This window comes from Hippocampus bargibanti, linkage group LG10 (assembly GCF_051943395.1).
Source record: "Hippocampus bargibanti isolate YZ-2025 linkage group LG10, ASM5194339v1, whole genome shotgun sequence".
Lineage (NCBI taxonomy): Eukaryota > Metazoa > Chordata > Actinopteri > Syngnathiformes > Syngnathidae > Hippocampus > Hippocampus bargibanti.
The window spans coordinates 6,676,174-6,693,463 of NC_142743.1; the positions used below are offsets into that span (position 1 = coordinate 6,676,174).

Here is a 17,290-nt window from a genome sequence, read left to right on the forward strand (position 1 = left end):
ATGAATGGCAAACATTATGGGTTGGCCCAGTAGTCAAGTGGGTAGTACGTGGACTTCACACATGCATATTCTCCCCAGGCCTGGGTGGGTTTTCTCCAAGTCCTCCGGTTTCCTCCCACATTCCAAAAACATGCATGGCAAGTTGATTGGTTGGTAAATAAAGTGACTGCTCGAAATTGTTCTTGGGCAAGTCAACCTGAAAGTTTTAAAGAAAGGCAACACATTTTGAATATTGGAAAATAACGTTTTTTTTGTTTCACTCATATGCTTAGATATATCACATATTATCTATGCCTCTTGCTACTTTCCTCTTCTGTGCGCTGACATACCTATAAATTGTTGTCAAAGTGAAGCATCTGCATTATCCAAATGCATTATTAATGCGTGCACGCCTGACTAAGACATTGAAACACAAACACACTCAAACTCATAAAACCTACATTTGCCCCCAAAAATACATTCATAAATGGATGGATGATGGATGGATAGATAGATAGATAGATAGATAGATAGATAGATAGATAGATAGATAGATAGATAGATAGATAGATAGATAGATAGATAGATAGATAGATAGATAGATGGATGGATGGATGGATGGATGGATGGATCGATGGATGGACGGACGGACGGACGGACGGACGGACGGACGGACAGATAGATAGATAGATAGATAGATAGATAGATAGATAGATAGATAGATAGATAGATAGATAGATAGATAGATAGATAGATAGATAGATAGATAGATATAAAGTCTCGTTATATCGATATTCTCGGGAGTTAGAAAAAATCGATATAAAGTCGATTTAACCGTACTGTCAATATATCCGTCCTGCGCCGAACTGCATTAAAGGGGGGAGAGGCAACACGTAAACGGGGGATCTTTGATATGGCATGTCATTTTATCATTGGGTTCATGGATTGCGTATCTAACATGCTTCAATAGTGAAGTGAAAAATACATTTGTGCATAAAATAAAAACGGCTTTACACTTTTTAAATGACTACTGTAGTTCCTTTCAAAAATGCAACCAACGCAAAATCCTCACGTTCTATTCACACGAAACCACAAAAAAACAGTGATTGTTGCAAACGATAAAGATATCTGAATGCTACACAATTAAATACATGGATGAAAAACCAAAACTGCAACGTTTACATTACTTACGTTGATCAGGTATGTTGGGTCTGAGAACCGCGTAGCGCCCAAAAGCCTCCAGAAGAGGGCATCCAAGCGCCATATAAGAAACGGAGGTGGCCATAGGAGCTAGCCATTTTGTGCCTCTTTTTTGGGGGTGAGAGATGTTCCCCCAATGTTGCCTCAAAATGGCACATACAATTCTTTAATCGATAGCAAACATGTATGCCATTGTTGTCGACATTGTTGAAGATGGTAGAAAATGGCGTCTGCTACACGGGAGCTGGTCCCGTAACAAACTCACGTGACCAAGTAAACCAATGGCGCGACCGATACAGCGACCGATACAGATTTTGATAATTGTGGTACTGTATAGAAACTCCGAAGCAAATATCGATTCACCGTAAGTATCTTTTGTATCGATATAAACATAGCAAAATGGCCGGCGGTGTCACATCTCGTTGCAAACCTGGGCGCGCCCCGCCCCTCCTGTCACCTCCTCCGCCAATCATGGGAGACGGCCCCTCCAATCATCATTCACCTGGGTTCCCACAGCTGATTGACATTCACTGATTGTGCCTTCTGTCTATATCTGCCTATCGCTCACTACCGTTCTCCGTCGGAGTATTTTTGGATGTCGCCGTCACCACTACCGTGTTACCAGGTCTGCCATTGTTAGTTCCTCCACTCTTCCCTGTTTGTTATTTTTGATGCATGTTTCAGTAAAGACTCTTGCTCCTTCCAAGCCTGTCACGTCGTATATTTCGGGTCCTTCCCCTTCGCCAAACCCCGTCGCTCGAGTCCTGCCTTTTTTGCACTCGAGCGTCGTCACACAATACTCCGACCATCCATGGACCCCGCCGGCGATGAAGTATTTTTCCGCCCTTGTTCAAGAGGCAGAGCGTTCGAGCCAGCTGGCCCAGGCGATCGAAGAAATGCGCCACGTTACTTCCTCGCTGGCTCAACGCCTCAAGGAGATGGAAACATGCATCGCCACCCTCACCGTCCCTTCCTCCCCGCCCGTGGGCAGGCGCAATCCACCGCTGCCCCAACCCTCACGCTACGCAGGCGAAACCGGGCGCTGCGCTCAATTCCTCATGCAGTGTGCGCTCGTGTTTGAACAACATCCTGACGCCTACGTTAGCGATGAGGCTAAGGTAGCCTTCATCACTAGCCTGCTCGCGGGAGAAGCCGAAACATGGGTGCTGGCTGTATGAGAGTCCCGCCCGGAGCTGTGCGCCTCATATCAGGACTTCGTGGCCGAGATACGCCGGGTGTTTCACCATCCGGTGACGGAGGTCGAGGCGGAAGGGAGAATCCTCGACTGCGTCCAAGGGGCCCGTTCGGCCGCAGAATACTCCGTCGCTTTCCGGATCCAGGCCGCTGACAGCGGCTATGGCGACCGAGCGTTGAGGGGGGTGTTCCGTCGCGGCTTGAATTCCGACCTAAAGGACGAGTTGGCTACCCGTGACGCCGGCACCACCTTCGACGACCTCGTCGAGATAGTCATCGGCTTGGATCATCGTCTCCGGGAGCGGCGAAAGGAGCTAAGCGACCGACGGCCCGAGGAACCCCGAAGCCGACCTTGGTCGACCACACCCGGCAGCGACCGTGCGCAGCCCCAGGAGGGACTCCCCGAACCTATGGTGATAGGGGGGGGAGACGACCGCGCCAACCCGAGGGCTCGTCGCACCCGAGGCCCCCAGCCAAGGACCTACGGCCCATGTAAGTCCCCACCGAAACGCAACCGTTGGGGGCTAAGTCCACGACACCTGTCATGCGGTTGGAGCTGGAGAGCGAACTATTTGGCCCCTCCAGCTCCCAAACAGTGCGGGCGCTAGTTGACTCGGGGGCCGACGGGTGCATCATCGACCCCCAATTGGCCGACTTATTGGGCTGCCAACTCATCGATCTCCTTCCCCTTAAGGAGATCGTCGACCTGGATGGCCGACTGTAAGCCCGGGTCACCCACCTCACGGCCCCACTTAAGCTCCGAGTGGCGGGCAACCATGTGGAGCACCGCCAATTTTTTGTTATGCCCCACCGACCGTATGACTGTGCTATTGACTTGCAGCCAGGGGCTCCATTACCGGACTCCAGACTTTACCACATTTCACAACCGGAACGGGAAGCCCTGAGCACTTACATAGACTCCTCTCTCGCGGCGGGACTCATTCGCCCGTCGCGTTCTCCGCTGGGCGCACCGGCGCAATAAGACACTGGCTTGTGCCCCCTTGTGGCTACATTATTTTTTTAGTTTATATATATATATATATATATATATATATATATATATATATATATATATATATATGCGCCTGTCTAATCGCCCCTCCAATGTCAATAATTGATTGGGGGAAATTTTCTCTGCAGTTGTGGCCACGCGTCGATTGAGACAAGTTTCCATTGAGCTTGCCACATCTTAGCAATCTTTGTGCAGCCAACAAGGGAAAATTGCTCCATTTCTCTCAACCCCAGACCATTTTCGCACTGACCACTGTTGAAAAGCATATGTCCGCAACATGATGCTGTTCTTGGTTTAATGAAATGATGATTGAAAAGGTCAATGTCTTATCTGCACAGAGCACCATCCTCATATTTTTGGGGAGCCTCCCACATACCTTTATGCAAACTCAAATGTGTCTTCTTATTTGATGATGAAAACAACAACTTTGTTTTGGCCATTCTTCCGTCTTCTCTATTGAGTGACAGAAAGCCTTTGTGGGTATTCTATCACTTTCGGCTGTGTGCTCTCTGCTGAAATACAGTACATCTCTAGTTTCATTAGAGCCACAACGACAACGTCGACATAACAATGGCTAACCTTCCAGTTCACTCAGTAGTTTATGCTTTTGTGCATAGAATACTTTGTTTTGTCTTTGACCCCCCCCCCCCACCTTACCCCTTTCAATTTTGCTGCTGTCGATTGCAAATTTCCCCACAGTGGGACTATTAAAGGCTTTCTGATTCTGATGCTTGCTCCATTGTCCGAATGCAGAAAGGGAATATTTGTGAAGAGGAAAAACTTCATTTGGAATTTGACTTTCATGTGGTTCTTTGCCAGTGTTATGTCCTTGGACCAGTCAGCCTTGTTGTGGCAGTGCCATTGGGTTACCCTCTCTCCAACCCATCAGCAGGTTATTTGCCATTCGGCTGCATTCAATAGTTTTGATGTTCACAACTCAGTGAGACTTTAAATTAACGTTGTGATGTTTGAGAGAGCCATTGTTTTTGATCATTTTTCCATTGTATATGTGAATTCCAACTCAAATTTCCATCTCGGCCAGGGGTGTCAAACCCTGGTCCTCGAGGGCCGCTGTCCTACATGTTTTCCAAGTCTCCCTATTGCAACACACCTGATTCAAGGGAATGGGCTCATGTCAGACTTCCGCAGAGCTTGCTCATGATCTGATCCTTCGAATCAGGTTTGTCCATCGATCCTGTTCCCTTGAATCAGGTGTGTTGCGACTGGGAGACTTGAAAACATGTAGAACAGCGGCCCTCGAGGACCAGGGTTTGACACCCCTCATCTAGACTAACACCCAAAACTTGCATTCTTTGACTCCATTAATACCAGGAACATTTAATTACCAGCGCCGGTGTTTCTCATTCTGTAACTCAATATCAAGATTGAACGATATTTTTTAACATTCATCAAACCATATTATTCTTCTTTTAAGATATTGTTTCACCATATTCAGAACCTGTATTATACCTTCCCCACAATAATATAGAGTCATGTTATCTGCAAACACAACACATTTGAGCAGTGTGGATACACCAAACAAATGACTAATAGACAAAATGAACAATTTTGGCCTGAGGACCGGCCTCTGGACAGCCACAATGGTTACGATGGAATTCAGATTTTACGTCACATATCAAATTGTTTTCCATATTCTAAATAACTTGAAACCCGTTAAACCAGGGGTTGACAGTCCTGGTCCTGGAGAGCTACCCTCCTGCATGTTTTCCAAGTCTCCCTGTTACAATACACCTGATTCAAATAATCAGATAATCACCAAGCTCTGCGGAAGCCTTACATTGAACCTGCTCATTTGAATCAGGTGTGTTGCAACAAGGAGACTTGGAAAACATGCAGGAGGGTGGCTCTCCAGGACCAGGAGTGCCCACCCTTGCGTTAAACCGTCTGAAAACGTATTTGCTTCCTATTGTCATTCTTTTCTTATTGGAGTGTATTTTTCTTCGGTAATTCCATATGTGCCATTGATGTGGTGTGTGGTTCGTCAAAAAGCCATAAGTGACTGTTGGTTAAAATATTGTATCTCACTAAGAATTAATTGGTCTAACCTCATTACAAACAATATCACTTTTGTCCTTGAAAATTGGGGAAGCATAGATATTGGCGTGACATTCGAAAAATGTATGTTTATGTTCATCTCAATTTGTATACGTTTGAATTGACCATTTTCATTTTGACAAGAGAAAAATGAGACAAAACGTTATGCACATTAATCATACAAAATATGGATTAAAAATATTTAAATCTGAGGTTTTCAATGCACTGTGTGTACCATAAAGGAAGGCAATGAAAGACAACAGAAAGACTAACTAAAGTGAGAGTTAGAGTCAGGAAATGTCCAGAGCCAGAGACAGTTGACCTGACGGTACCTCTCCTGGGCTTTGCAAGGTCCTCATTAAATATGGATGGTGTTTGGAGTTTGGGAAAGTGGGATCTAGCAAACAGCACAAAGACTTTGGCAGAACCATCATGCACCGCTTCCTGTCTCGTTCGCTCTCCCCGGTTGTTTTCCGAAATTCGTGATTATTTGCTGTGTTTATCTCCTTTACTCTTTCATTGGAGGACCATCCCACTCTTTTGACTTTTCTTTCTGCCATTTGATTTGCTTTCTCTTGTATGTCTTTCCTTTGTTGGAGTTTCTTCCAACCTTGCCGCTGGTCAATTAATTTCTCTCTCTCTCTCTCTCTCTCTCTCTCTCTCTCTCTCTCTCTCTCTCTCTCTCTCTCTCTCTCTCTCTCTCTCTCTCTCTCTGTCTGTCTGTCTCTCTTTCTCTCTCTCTTTACCCCCCCCTCTCTCTCTCACCCTCTCTTTTCCCTCTCTCTCTCATTCTCTCTCCCTCACTGTACCACATGCACTTGCCCACTTTTCTTCTTACTGCCTCCATGTAAACATAAAACATTTGATTAGGGATATTTGCAGGGAAGTGTTCCCGTTTTTGCAGCGACATGCAGCGCTAAGTGCGGTAACCACATAGGGAGAGAGCTTTCTCCTGTAATTGATATTGATATGTGTTTGCTTATTTGTTTGCTTATGATTGACCCTGTTAAACTTGTGAGAGCCTTCTCAAAATCAGACCACCTAAGGTGTTTTCATTATTAACGAAATAATATGTTTTATTGATGCATTATGGATTAGAATTAATTGTTGATTTGAAGAGAAAGAAATTGTCATTCTAAAATGCTGACTTAGCCAATGTGGCTAAGTCATCTTAATCATGGTTACGATAGTTGGTCAAAAAAGAATGAGTGACATGGGAGCCATGAGTTGTTTTATCCCCTTTCACTTACTGAGTGTTTGTTTTTCTATTCTCCATCAATGGATCTCATGACTGTTTGACTGTTGTCATCAGGTCATGAAGACTGGTCCTCCACAGCAGCATAATGGATGGAGAAATAGCAGGATGGGACTTTAAGTGGCGCCCACGTGGAGCCCTGACACAAAGGGTTGAAAGCAGGTGTGTGCCAGTCTCTGAATCTAAAACCAACTGTATGTGGAGATACAAAGACGAATGACAAGATTAGACGATTAGCAGGATGTGCAATAAATAGTGAGTTGGCCAGACAGTGAGAGGGAAGTGTGTAGTGAACCACAGACACTTTGTGATACACTTACACTTAGTCCGTTGCCCTAACCAGACCTCGAAGGTGAAGGAGACGCTCATTCTAATCTGGCTAAGCGTGGGTGATGCACAAAGTCTCCGTCTTTGCCTGTAGATTGACAGTACTTCGTAATCTCATTTACCAGTACTGTGACTTCAGAACGCTAAGTACAATTTTAATTCTGGCGGTTTTAATTTTCCCAACCAAAGTTTGGACGAAAATGGAAAATAAATGATTACTCATATATTTACCAACAAGTATATGCAACAAAAAACACTGAATTAACGAACGAGTTATCACACACCTGTGATGTATTGAGTGAGACAATATATGCCGACTGTTGAGGTAAAATCTTTGACGCATTTAACATAGTTGTGCACCTTTTCACCAAATAAAACCATCTGTAATAGTCATGTGCAGAATCTTTTTGAAACAAAACAAACAGCTTTTACATGGCTATAGATTAAAACAATGATAAGAGAATATCAACACATCTTATCCATTCTCGAAATCTCTGTTTTGCCGGGAAGTGCAGCTTCGTCACACCTACCATGCCGAGCTAACAAAAATCCAGGACCAACCAATTTATTTAAAGAACGGGCAGTGTAATTAAACGGTTCACATATATAGTCCTAAAAAGAGATGTCATAAATTTTATTCACACATTTCCACAATTAATTTAAACTCACATTTTGCAGATCGTCGAGTGTTCATTTAGAACTATGGTGGTTATATAAATGTATTGTTTTGGAACATCATGATGGGATTCTACGAATAAATAATTAACGTGAGCTCAAGCAACTGAAGTGAACACTTTTTCTGTCTCTGTAACCTGAGAAGAAAGCGAGTGAAGAAGGATAAAAATTATGCCAGAGAATGCACGGGTGAAGGAAAAAAGGAAAAGTAACAGACTGTCAAAAGACAATATTCAACACTGTGTCACTTGGCACTTCCACCCCTAAGCTTTTTCCTCCTTCAACAGTTCATTTTCTGCCCTCCGCACTTCTCGGTTTTTGTTTCTGTCAATTGGCATCTTATTCTCTTCTCTCCCGCCTCATCCGATTGTTCCCTCTAATGGATGGTGCTAATGCTCATCATCAGCAAAGCACGTCTGCTGGATATTGCTTCCTGCAGCTGTGGGATACACCAGAGCCTAGATTATCCATCTAATCATCCATCATTTCAGTAATTTAATTGATTTATTTTGTATTGGATTTTTTTTTATATAAAGTGTTCTTCATGAGTAGAGAATGTACTGAGTACAACATGAATTACTGTCTATTTGTGTTTCCGTTTTAGGTGAGATTATGATTGCACATTTTATGCTTTTTGGCGCAGTCGAGTGGTTAGCACACCGGCTTCACAGTGCCGAGGTTGTCGGTTCGTGTCCCGGTCCGGCCTCCTTGTGTGGAGTTTGGGCCCGTGTGGGTTTTCTCCGGGTCCTCCGGTTTCTTCCCACACTCCAAAAACATTCATGTCAGGCAGATTGACCACTCCAAATTGTCCCTAGGTGTGAGTGTGAGAGTGACTGTTGTACGTCTTTGTGTGCCCTGTGATTGGCTGGCAAACAATTCAGGGTGTCCCCCGCCACGTGCCCGAAGACAGCTGAGTTAGGCTCCAGCTCCCCCCGCGACCCTAATAATAATAATAATAATAATAATAATAATAATAATAATAATAATAATAATAATAATAATACATTTAATTTACAAGTACCTTTCTGAACACTCAAGGACACTTTACAACAAAGACAATACACAAAACAGTAAAATCATGAATAAAACAATAAATAATAAAACAGCAGATTAAACTAGACCAGGGGTGGGCAAACTTTTTGACTCGCGGGCCGCATTGGGTTCTAAAATTTGACAGAGCATTTGGAGGGAGTGTTTGGGCCGGAAATACTAAACCTAAAGCATTAAAGGACAACCAACGCCTCCGGACAAGGCATAATTTATAAAATCACTTCAAATGACTTTGACTGAGCATATTTTACAAAGATTCCACAGCATATAGCTATAGTTTACGTTCTAAGACTTGCACTGAATATTCACGGTCTTGTTTTCGAGTTGATGACGATCCCCATGTGACGTCACGTTTGGACCGCCCCTGACCGAGAAAGCGACACACAATGCATTTTGGTTACTTTGTTTGGTCTGAAAACTTCGTGTTGATCCGTGTTGATGGCGAAATTAGAAGGAAAACACATAAATAACGCCATGGTGAATCGTTGTGTGTTGCACCAAGACAACTATTTGATATTCGCTGACACGGATTCCCAGCTGACAAATCAGCCCATTTCCAACGGAGCTTGGGCGCAATCTTCTGCATTTTCTGGGAGCATTGCTGTCATTGATGGCTTGAATTGATATGGGAGGACCCTTTGAATCAATTGCAAACATTTATGCTTTCATCTTTAGAACTATTTGAATCATATTCATAACTGGATGAGTAACAAGAAAACATCTCCGAATCTGAAGCCATTGTTTTGATTCTCGAGCAAGGCAAGACGTCTTGGCGTGACGTCACGATCAAGGGGGTGGGACCTTCTGAAATTGGCCATTTCCGGATTCATTTTGAAGTCATTTTTATTGGTGTTTATCATTTAACTAAAAATATCAGTCTGCCTGTTTTAGGTATTTTAGATGCTATAAAACGTTTTTCTGATGTCAGTGGGAAACACAAAAAAATGGTGCCGGTTGTCCTTTAAATGTAGTGTGTACAAACCTCATAGCACAGTAAGAACCCAATTTATTAACTGTCTTTCAAATGTGAAAAATATCCCAGATCAGTTAATAAATTTGACTCAACGAATATGGCGTTTACATACTATTTCGCAGATACTTGGAGGAGGAAATGGAAATAGATTAAAATAACATATGCACTGTGATTCATCAAGATTGCGTCTGTTTTTAATAAGTTTTCATTGAAGGGGCAAAGTTAAAGAAATCAACATTTATTGAAAAATTGAATCACTTTCAACATTCAAAACATATTATTCCACAATGAAATATTCAAGCTCAATAATACCTACTTGTGTTAAATTCCGCCAAATCATAGATGGTTTGTCCTGACCGCTCAACAAACTCCTCACTGACGCCCTCGCCTTCACGCGCAAACAATACACGTGTACCGTCGCCGAGCACACAGACATAGGCTACCTGCAGTGAAATTTGCATACTCGGCACAGCAGCCAATCAGAAGCCTGCTTCTTTCTTCCGGACTTTCTCAAGCGTAATAAAGTCGTGCAATTGCATATAATTTTCCAAAATAGATGCACAGAACCTCAGCCCAGAAGAAAGATTCAAAAGAAGCTAACAACATATGTGACGCTACAAAACGTAAATTTACATTAAACCGTGACTGTAAAGTGTACGTGAGACTTATGTGGTTCTTAGTGGTTCGTAGGAAGCAATGCAATAGTTGCATTGTGCAACACAATGACAATCGACTACTGCAGCAAAATCTAGCCATGAACATTTACCGTAAATTAAGCAAGGTAGCATTTGTAGTAGGTACATTCTTGATTAAAAAAAAACTTTATACTTTGTGACAATCTTTTTAAATGTGATTAGATGTCTCATTGTGCTTCAAGTTGTGAAAAATGGTGCAGGCAACTTTTCAGTTACCTGCCCTGTTGTCCGCTATTTTTTTTTTGGCATGAGTTTCAGACACTGTTTTTACTATAATTTGGGCAGGTTCGGCGGGCCGGATTAAAAAGCCTAACGGGCCATAGTTTGTCCATGCCTGAACTAGACCATTTAGGCAAGTTTAAACAGGTGGGTTTTCAGGTGAGATTTGAAAGTAGGAAGGGAGTCAATGTTACAGATGTTGGGTGGAAGTGAGTTCCAGAGTTTGGTAGCGGAGCGGCTGACAGCTCTGCACCCCATCGTTGTGAGACAGGCAGGGGGCATATAGAGGTGGAGGGAGGAAGAGGATCTGAGGGCCCGAGAGGGAACGGAGATTTGAATTAGGTCAGACAGATAGGGGGGGGGCAAGGTTATGGATGGCTTTAAATGTAAACAGAAGTATCTTGAATTCAATACGGAGTTTAACAGGGAGCCAGTGGAGCTGTTGGAGGACAGGGGTGATGTGGTGAAAGGAGGGGTTTTTAGTGATGATCCGGGCTGAGGAATTTTGGACTAGTTGGAGTTTATGGAGAAATTTTTGATTGACCCCGAAAAGTAGCGAACTACAATAATCGATACGGGAGGTGACGAGACTGTGGATAGCAGTGGTGTGAGGGGTGAGAGAGGGACAGAGACGATTGATATTGCAGTGGTAAAAATATGCAGACCGAGTTATGTTATTTATATGGGAGTGAAGGATGACACCCAGGCTCTTGACCTGAAGGGCGGGGGACACGGTAGAACTGTCAATGGTGAAAGAGAAACTGTTTGCTTTGTGAAGGGTGGATTTTGTACCGACAAGGAGAAGTTCCGTTTTTTCGCTGTTTAGTTTGAGAAAGTTATGAGAAAACCAGGATTTAATTTCTGAGAGGCAAAGTGTAAGGGATGCAGGTGGAAGAGAGGTGTCGGGTTTACTGGAGAGCTGGGTGTCATCCGCGAAGCAGTGAAAAATAATGCCAAAATTGCGGATGATATCACCAAGGGGAAGAAGGTATGTAATAAAGAGAAGGGGTCCCAGAACAGACCCTTGGGGCACACCAGAAGACACAGGAGAGGACCGTGAAGTGAATGAGTTAATATGGATAAACTGTGAGCGGCCAGTGAGGTAGGAATGAAACCAACTAAGTGGGGTGTGTGTCACGCCTAGAGTGGAGAGTCGGTTGAGCAGGATGGGGTGAGAAATGGTGTTAAAGGCTGCAGATAGATCAAGAAGGATGAGAATAGAGAGGGAGCCGGTATCTGCTGCTATGAGAAGGTCATTAGTGATTTTTATGAGAGCTGATTCAGTGCTGTGGCGGGGACGGAAACCAGACTGGAATTGTTTGTAGAGGTTATTGTGAGTGAGGTGAGAGTGGAGCTGAGAGGCGACGTTTTTTCGAGAATTTTAGCGATAAATGGAAGATGCAAAATTGGACGTAGGTTATTGAAATCATTGGGATCTGAACCAAGTTTTTTCAGGATTGGCGTTACAGCTGCGGTTTTGAGAGGGACATGAACAATTCCAGTGGATAATGAGGAGTGAAATAAAAGGGAGGAGAGCGGGTAGACAAGATTTGATGAGGATAGTAGGGAGGGGGTCAAGCTGACAGGTGGAATTCTTGGACTTGGTGATGAGGTCAGAAATTAAGGAGGGATGAGGGAGTTTAAAAGAGGACAGCAGTTGATAGGGAGTAGGAAGGTTGGGGGAGGGGAGGGATACAGAGGAGCCAAGGTGCTGGTGGATCTTGTTGATCTTTTCAGTGAAAAACAGAAGCAGAGCGTTGCAGGTGTCCGAGGAGTGAAAGTGTGGGGGGAGAGAGATAGGGGGTTGAATGATTTTGTTGTATAGGGAAAAGAGAGTCCGTGCATTCCCAGTGTTAGCGTCAGTCAGTCCAGAATAGTATTGTGGGTGAGGTGAGCTGTGTACATGTCCTTGTGGGTAGTGAGGCCGGTCTTCCTGTAAAGTCTTTCCAGTTGCCGAGTGTTCGTCTTGGTGGAGCGGAGATGGGCGGTGAACCAAGGGGCGGATTGGGTCAATTGGACTGACCGGGACTTTACAGGAGCAAAGGCATGAGCATGTTTGCAAGGTCCGTGTTGTACCGGGAAACAAGTTCATCAGGGGGGGAGTTGTAGTCCGGATTGAGGGTGGCAGCCATTGCAGTGAGGATGACAGTGTCGATGTGTTTGATGTTCCGATAAGTGATGATGCGAGATGGCTTGGGGAGAGAGAGTGTGATGGGAACGGTAAATGAAACAAGGAAATGGTCCGTTACAGGTAGTTCATTTGCTGTGCAGTTGGCGGGGGTAAAACCACAGCAGCATATCAAGTCCAGGGTATGCCCTTTTATATGCGTGGGAAAATCAGATAATTGATGCAAGCTGAAACTCTCCAGTGAGGACATGAAGTCTTTGGTGAGGGGATGGGTGGAATTGTCAATGTGTATGTTGAAGTCCCCCAGGATAATAATATTTGGTGACAGAGTGGAGAGGTGTGTGAGGACAGTGGAGAAGTCTTTTAAAAAGTCACAATGTGGTTTCGGGGGACGATATACAGTGGCTATAACTGAGGGAGATGGTCCAGGAATTTGGAAATGAGGAAAAAATGAGGAATAAGCGTTACAGAAAATGGATGGATTGATTTTATGCTTTTATTGACTCAACGCCAATCTTATGCATCTGACATTAATTGAAACGTAACACTTCATCGTAATCGTGACGCAAGTGACGTTGACCTCTTCTCAGGTAAATGGAACTGCAGGACGGGAGTCGCTCCACATCTCACAGGACCAGCAGGGTTGAGCAGGTGGTTGGCAGATGGCTGAGACGTTCACGAGATTTGGGCAGCAGGTCTCACTCTTTGAGCAGGTAAAACTTTGGACATCTTTGTTATCTGAAGCATAGTCCTTACCGGTATCACAAATAATCGGGGGTACATATTCGCTCTATGTGGCATGGGAAATTTGTTATCCTTATCAAACGACATGGTATTCTGTGGGTTGCAGGCAGAGGCTACTTGATGGCGACCGACTTTGCTGCAATTACCATAATTTCTGCAAGATAAAATGCATATGATTAAAAAGCACAACATGTGAATTTAGCCATAAAAACTAATCTGTACGTACATCATATGAAGGGACCTGTCATGATCTGGTTGGCGACCAACGGGGGGCGCTGTCGGCCCCGCCTGCACCTGCATAGGTGCTGGTCGTTCCGATCAGATTGGCGACCAGCGGGTAGCGACGTCAGCCCTGCCGGCAGCCTCGCAGGTGCTGGTCGTTATAATCAATGACACTTAAAAGGACACCTGGAACGATCATCCGGTGCCGATTCATTCTGTCGCGGTTTTTTCATGCGTGCCTCAGTAAAGACTTTTGTATACGAGTATCTGTCTCGCCGTGTATTTTGGATCCACACTCCCCGCTTTCCTTTCGTCACTCGAGCCCAGCCCTCGAGCCTCAAGTGACGTGACAGGACCTAATTTTGACCCTGTGCAAAAAACAAAAAAAAGGACAATCAGCTGCAAATTCTACTTTCATTCCTTTCATCACTTTGCTGCTGTGAAATGTAAATTTCTCCACTGTGAGACTAATAAAGGTATATCCAATCCAATCCAAATTAACAATGTGTTCTTTTCTGATCGCAGAGACAGAGTTGCAATAGATGGAAGACTGGCAGAGTCCGTGAGCACAGAGCAGAGGAACTATCCCTTCCGCTTGAATGTTTTGATCGAAAAGGACCAAAAGCTCAAATCTCATGGCCTCACACTTTCTACCCAGCTACCTATCTTGGTACAAGAGGTCACCCAAGGTATGACAAGAAAGGTCAAATGTCAATCGCTTTTGCTCTTTGTACATGGATACAAACCATGATCTCCCACCCAGGGTCATGAAATATTTCTATTGTGTTTTTTATCCATGTAAACCATGATTTTCCATGACGAAATAACTATATAATGTACATCATCGATTTCTTAATGTACAATAATTTAGTTCCCAAGTTGAGTGATATTCAAAATGTTCTTGGATCCAGGTTTTCAGTGACGGCCTAAATCAGCGAGCGTGCTGTTCTGGGAAATTAAGCAAATTATAAAGAATTGACCAGAAAACTTTTATCTCTTCATGAACAAAATTAATTTATTCATCGCGGTTTGCAAGTGGCATACAGAGACAGGCAGATCGGAAAATGCTCCTTAAAAATGACAAGTTCCTCTCCACCTGTTACCATTCATTCATACTACATAATCGGCCATGGATTCTAGACAGTGGAGGAGCTTTGTAATCACTTCAATGGGCCGACATTTCACACATTTACTTCCTAGCTTGTCCCTACGAAAGAGGATTAGGGCCACTGAAGAAAAAAAGATATGGTTGGCAGAATTCTGACTTGAATCTCAGAATTCTGACTTTAAGTCCATAGTTATTTCGTCATGGAAAATCATGACTTTAAGTCAGAATTCTGACTTTAAAATCAGAATTATGACTTTATTCTCAGAATTCTGACTTTATTATTATTAAGTCAGAATTCTGACTTTGTGACGTATATGGAGCTAACCATTTTTGGCCCCGTCAGCGTGTGGCTCGGAAGAAAGGTCATACGGTAATGTCGTCACCTATCAACTTTTTGCGTGGCCGAGGAGTGACGGAAGACATCATTTCACTTTTGGAGGAGCAGAGGGTGAGTAAACGGTGCTTTGTGTTTGTTTCATTTGGTGGCTGTTGTGTCCATAGTTAACGTGCTCCATGGAGTTTATAGTTCAGTTGCTAGCGCGAATATCATAAATAGATGCACCCGGTTTACAATCGTGAATATATAGAAAGTAACCATTTAAGTTGGTACTATGTCACCGTGACGCCACATAACGTTGTTTTTAACAACACCACTCCTGATTTCACACCCCATCGTGTGGAAGACAGTGGCAGGCTGGAGAGTCACTGCAGTTAAAATCATTGGGAACTGAACACACTTGATTAAACCGTCGCGTCGAAGAAAGTACAGTGTTGGGTTATTTTTTATCGTTCGCCCTTGGTTCATTGCTTCGACGGGTGTTGATGGAGATCGATGGTTAAATCATCAGGGAGCCAGGACTTGAACAGAAAGTTGATTTAATTTGGGAGAGCTGGAGACATTGCTGTGTCGCGGAGAAGGGAGCGCATGGAGAGAGAGCGAGACGAACGGCCTGCAGGAGTATTTATGCGGCGCATAGTAATGACGTGACAGGATGTGACGTAATAAAAATGCGACATTGTGTAAAGAAAGGCAGGATATGACATACGAGGAAGTTCAAAATGTAAACAAAGATTACAGAGCGATGTTTAGAGATGTTTGTATGGCGAATTACCCTAACAACAGTATGTGCACACGCCCTCTACTGTATTTACTTTTAGACTGCTTCATGAATATGAAGTTACTTACGTTTGAACTAACACTATCATAAGCGAAAACATTATTAAAAACAACTGTATGCTTGTATTGCTTGTATGTTTTCAAAATGCCTACTGGGGTTTTTGTCAGATTGTAATTGTCGTCTTTCTTTTCTTGTGCAGATAAAGTGACTGATGGAGGGTGCAACCCAAACAGTGGCCGAAAATCCAGATGTGGATGACTTGACCAAGCTATGCTTTAGACTTGGATTCAGCAACAAGGAAATACTTGCAATTTTATCGCATAATGCTCAAATTATTTGAAGTGTTCGGACTCTGAAAAGGATATGCGAAACATTACGTCTTTTTCTAAGAAAGAACCAGTCAGACCTGGGAGATGTGTTGCCTTTTGTCCAGCACGAGATCCTGACTAGTGGACAGATGCAAGGTTATCGCTGGCTACATCTGCGTGCCATTCAAAAGGATTTGTTGTGTCACAAGATACAATATGACAAATTATAAAATTGGCTGACCCTGTAGGCGTGGGATAAAGAAGAGCACAATGACTAAAACGGCGGCAGTACAATTGTAAAAGTCTTATCCGGTTCTGGTTTCTTAATCTTGTGCAGGTCAGGTCTAAAAATGTTTTGTGAGGTTTTTTTTTTAATTTGATGAATGGTGAAGATATACTCAAACAATGATGCTTTTTGTTCAGGATGAGCTGGATGAAGTTGTGAACACGTGGAACTCACACAAAATAAGAGGAAGATTCATTTCCTGCGATGCACAGTGCGGAGGATCAATTAAAACCTGTTGGAACGGAAGAGATCACTGCATGTATGGAAGAGTGCACGACAAAGGGCGATTTTCCATGTGATGAAACTGTATTTTAACTGTGTTGCCTGCTTATAGAGGAAAATGAATGGCACACACCATCAGATCCGTTCAATGCGTGTGACTTGTATGTTAAGTTGAGAGAGGAATTACTGAAGTATATTTGACATGTCTACTGATGCAACCTTTGGACTTTGTACTAATGTGAAAATGAAGGTTCAAATTTACTCCACAAACCAGTTTTTTTTTCGACTCCTCTCAATGGCATTCAGTGGTAGGTTGGAAGTACACAGACATTATTTAAAACAACTTTGCCATGCCTCCAGCCTGCCCTGTGACCCTTGTGAGGGTTACTAGATCACAAGTGAATGAATGTCTTAATCATGATATAAAATCTCTCCATCCATTTTCCGATCTGCTTATCCTCAAGGGTCACGAGGTGTGCTGTTTAGCCTATCCCAGCACTCATTGGGTAGTAGGCGGGGG

The 17,290-nt window shown here is 43.5% G+C and overlaps 1 protein-coding gene across 6 annotated transcripts in view; it reads left to right on the plus strand.

Moving 5' to 3' along the window:
• Positions 1-17,290, plus strand: part of frmpd1a (FERM and PDZ domain containing 1a) — a 51,775-nt gene that overhangs the window by 2,951 nt on the left and 31,534 nt on the right. For 5 of the 6 annotated variants that reach the window (XM_089006094.1, XM_089006095.1, XM_089006093.1 and 2 more), the window contains exons 2-4: positions 6,753-6,857; positions 13,353-13,475; positions 14,254-14,417. In XM_089006094.1, the coding sequence (XP_088862220.1) occupies positions 13,357-13,475; positions 14,254-14,417 (283 nt within the window). In that variant the 5' untranslated portion in view covers positions 6,753-6,857; positions 13,353-13,356. The remainder of the gene's footprint in view (positions 1-6,752; positions 6,858-13,352; positions 13,476-14,253; positions 14,418-17,290) is intronic. The other variant, XM_089006090.1, reaches the window with a different exon arrangement.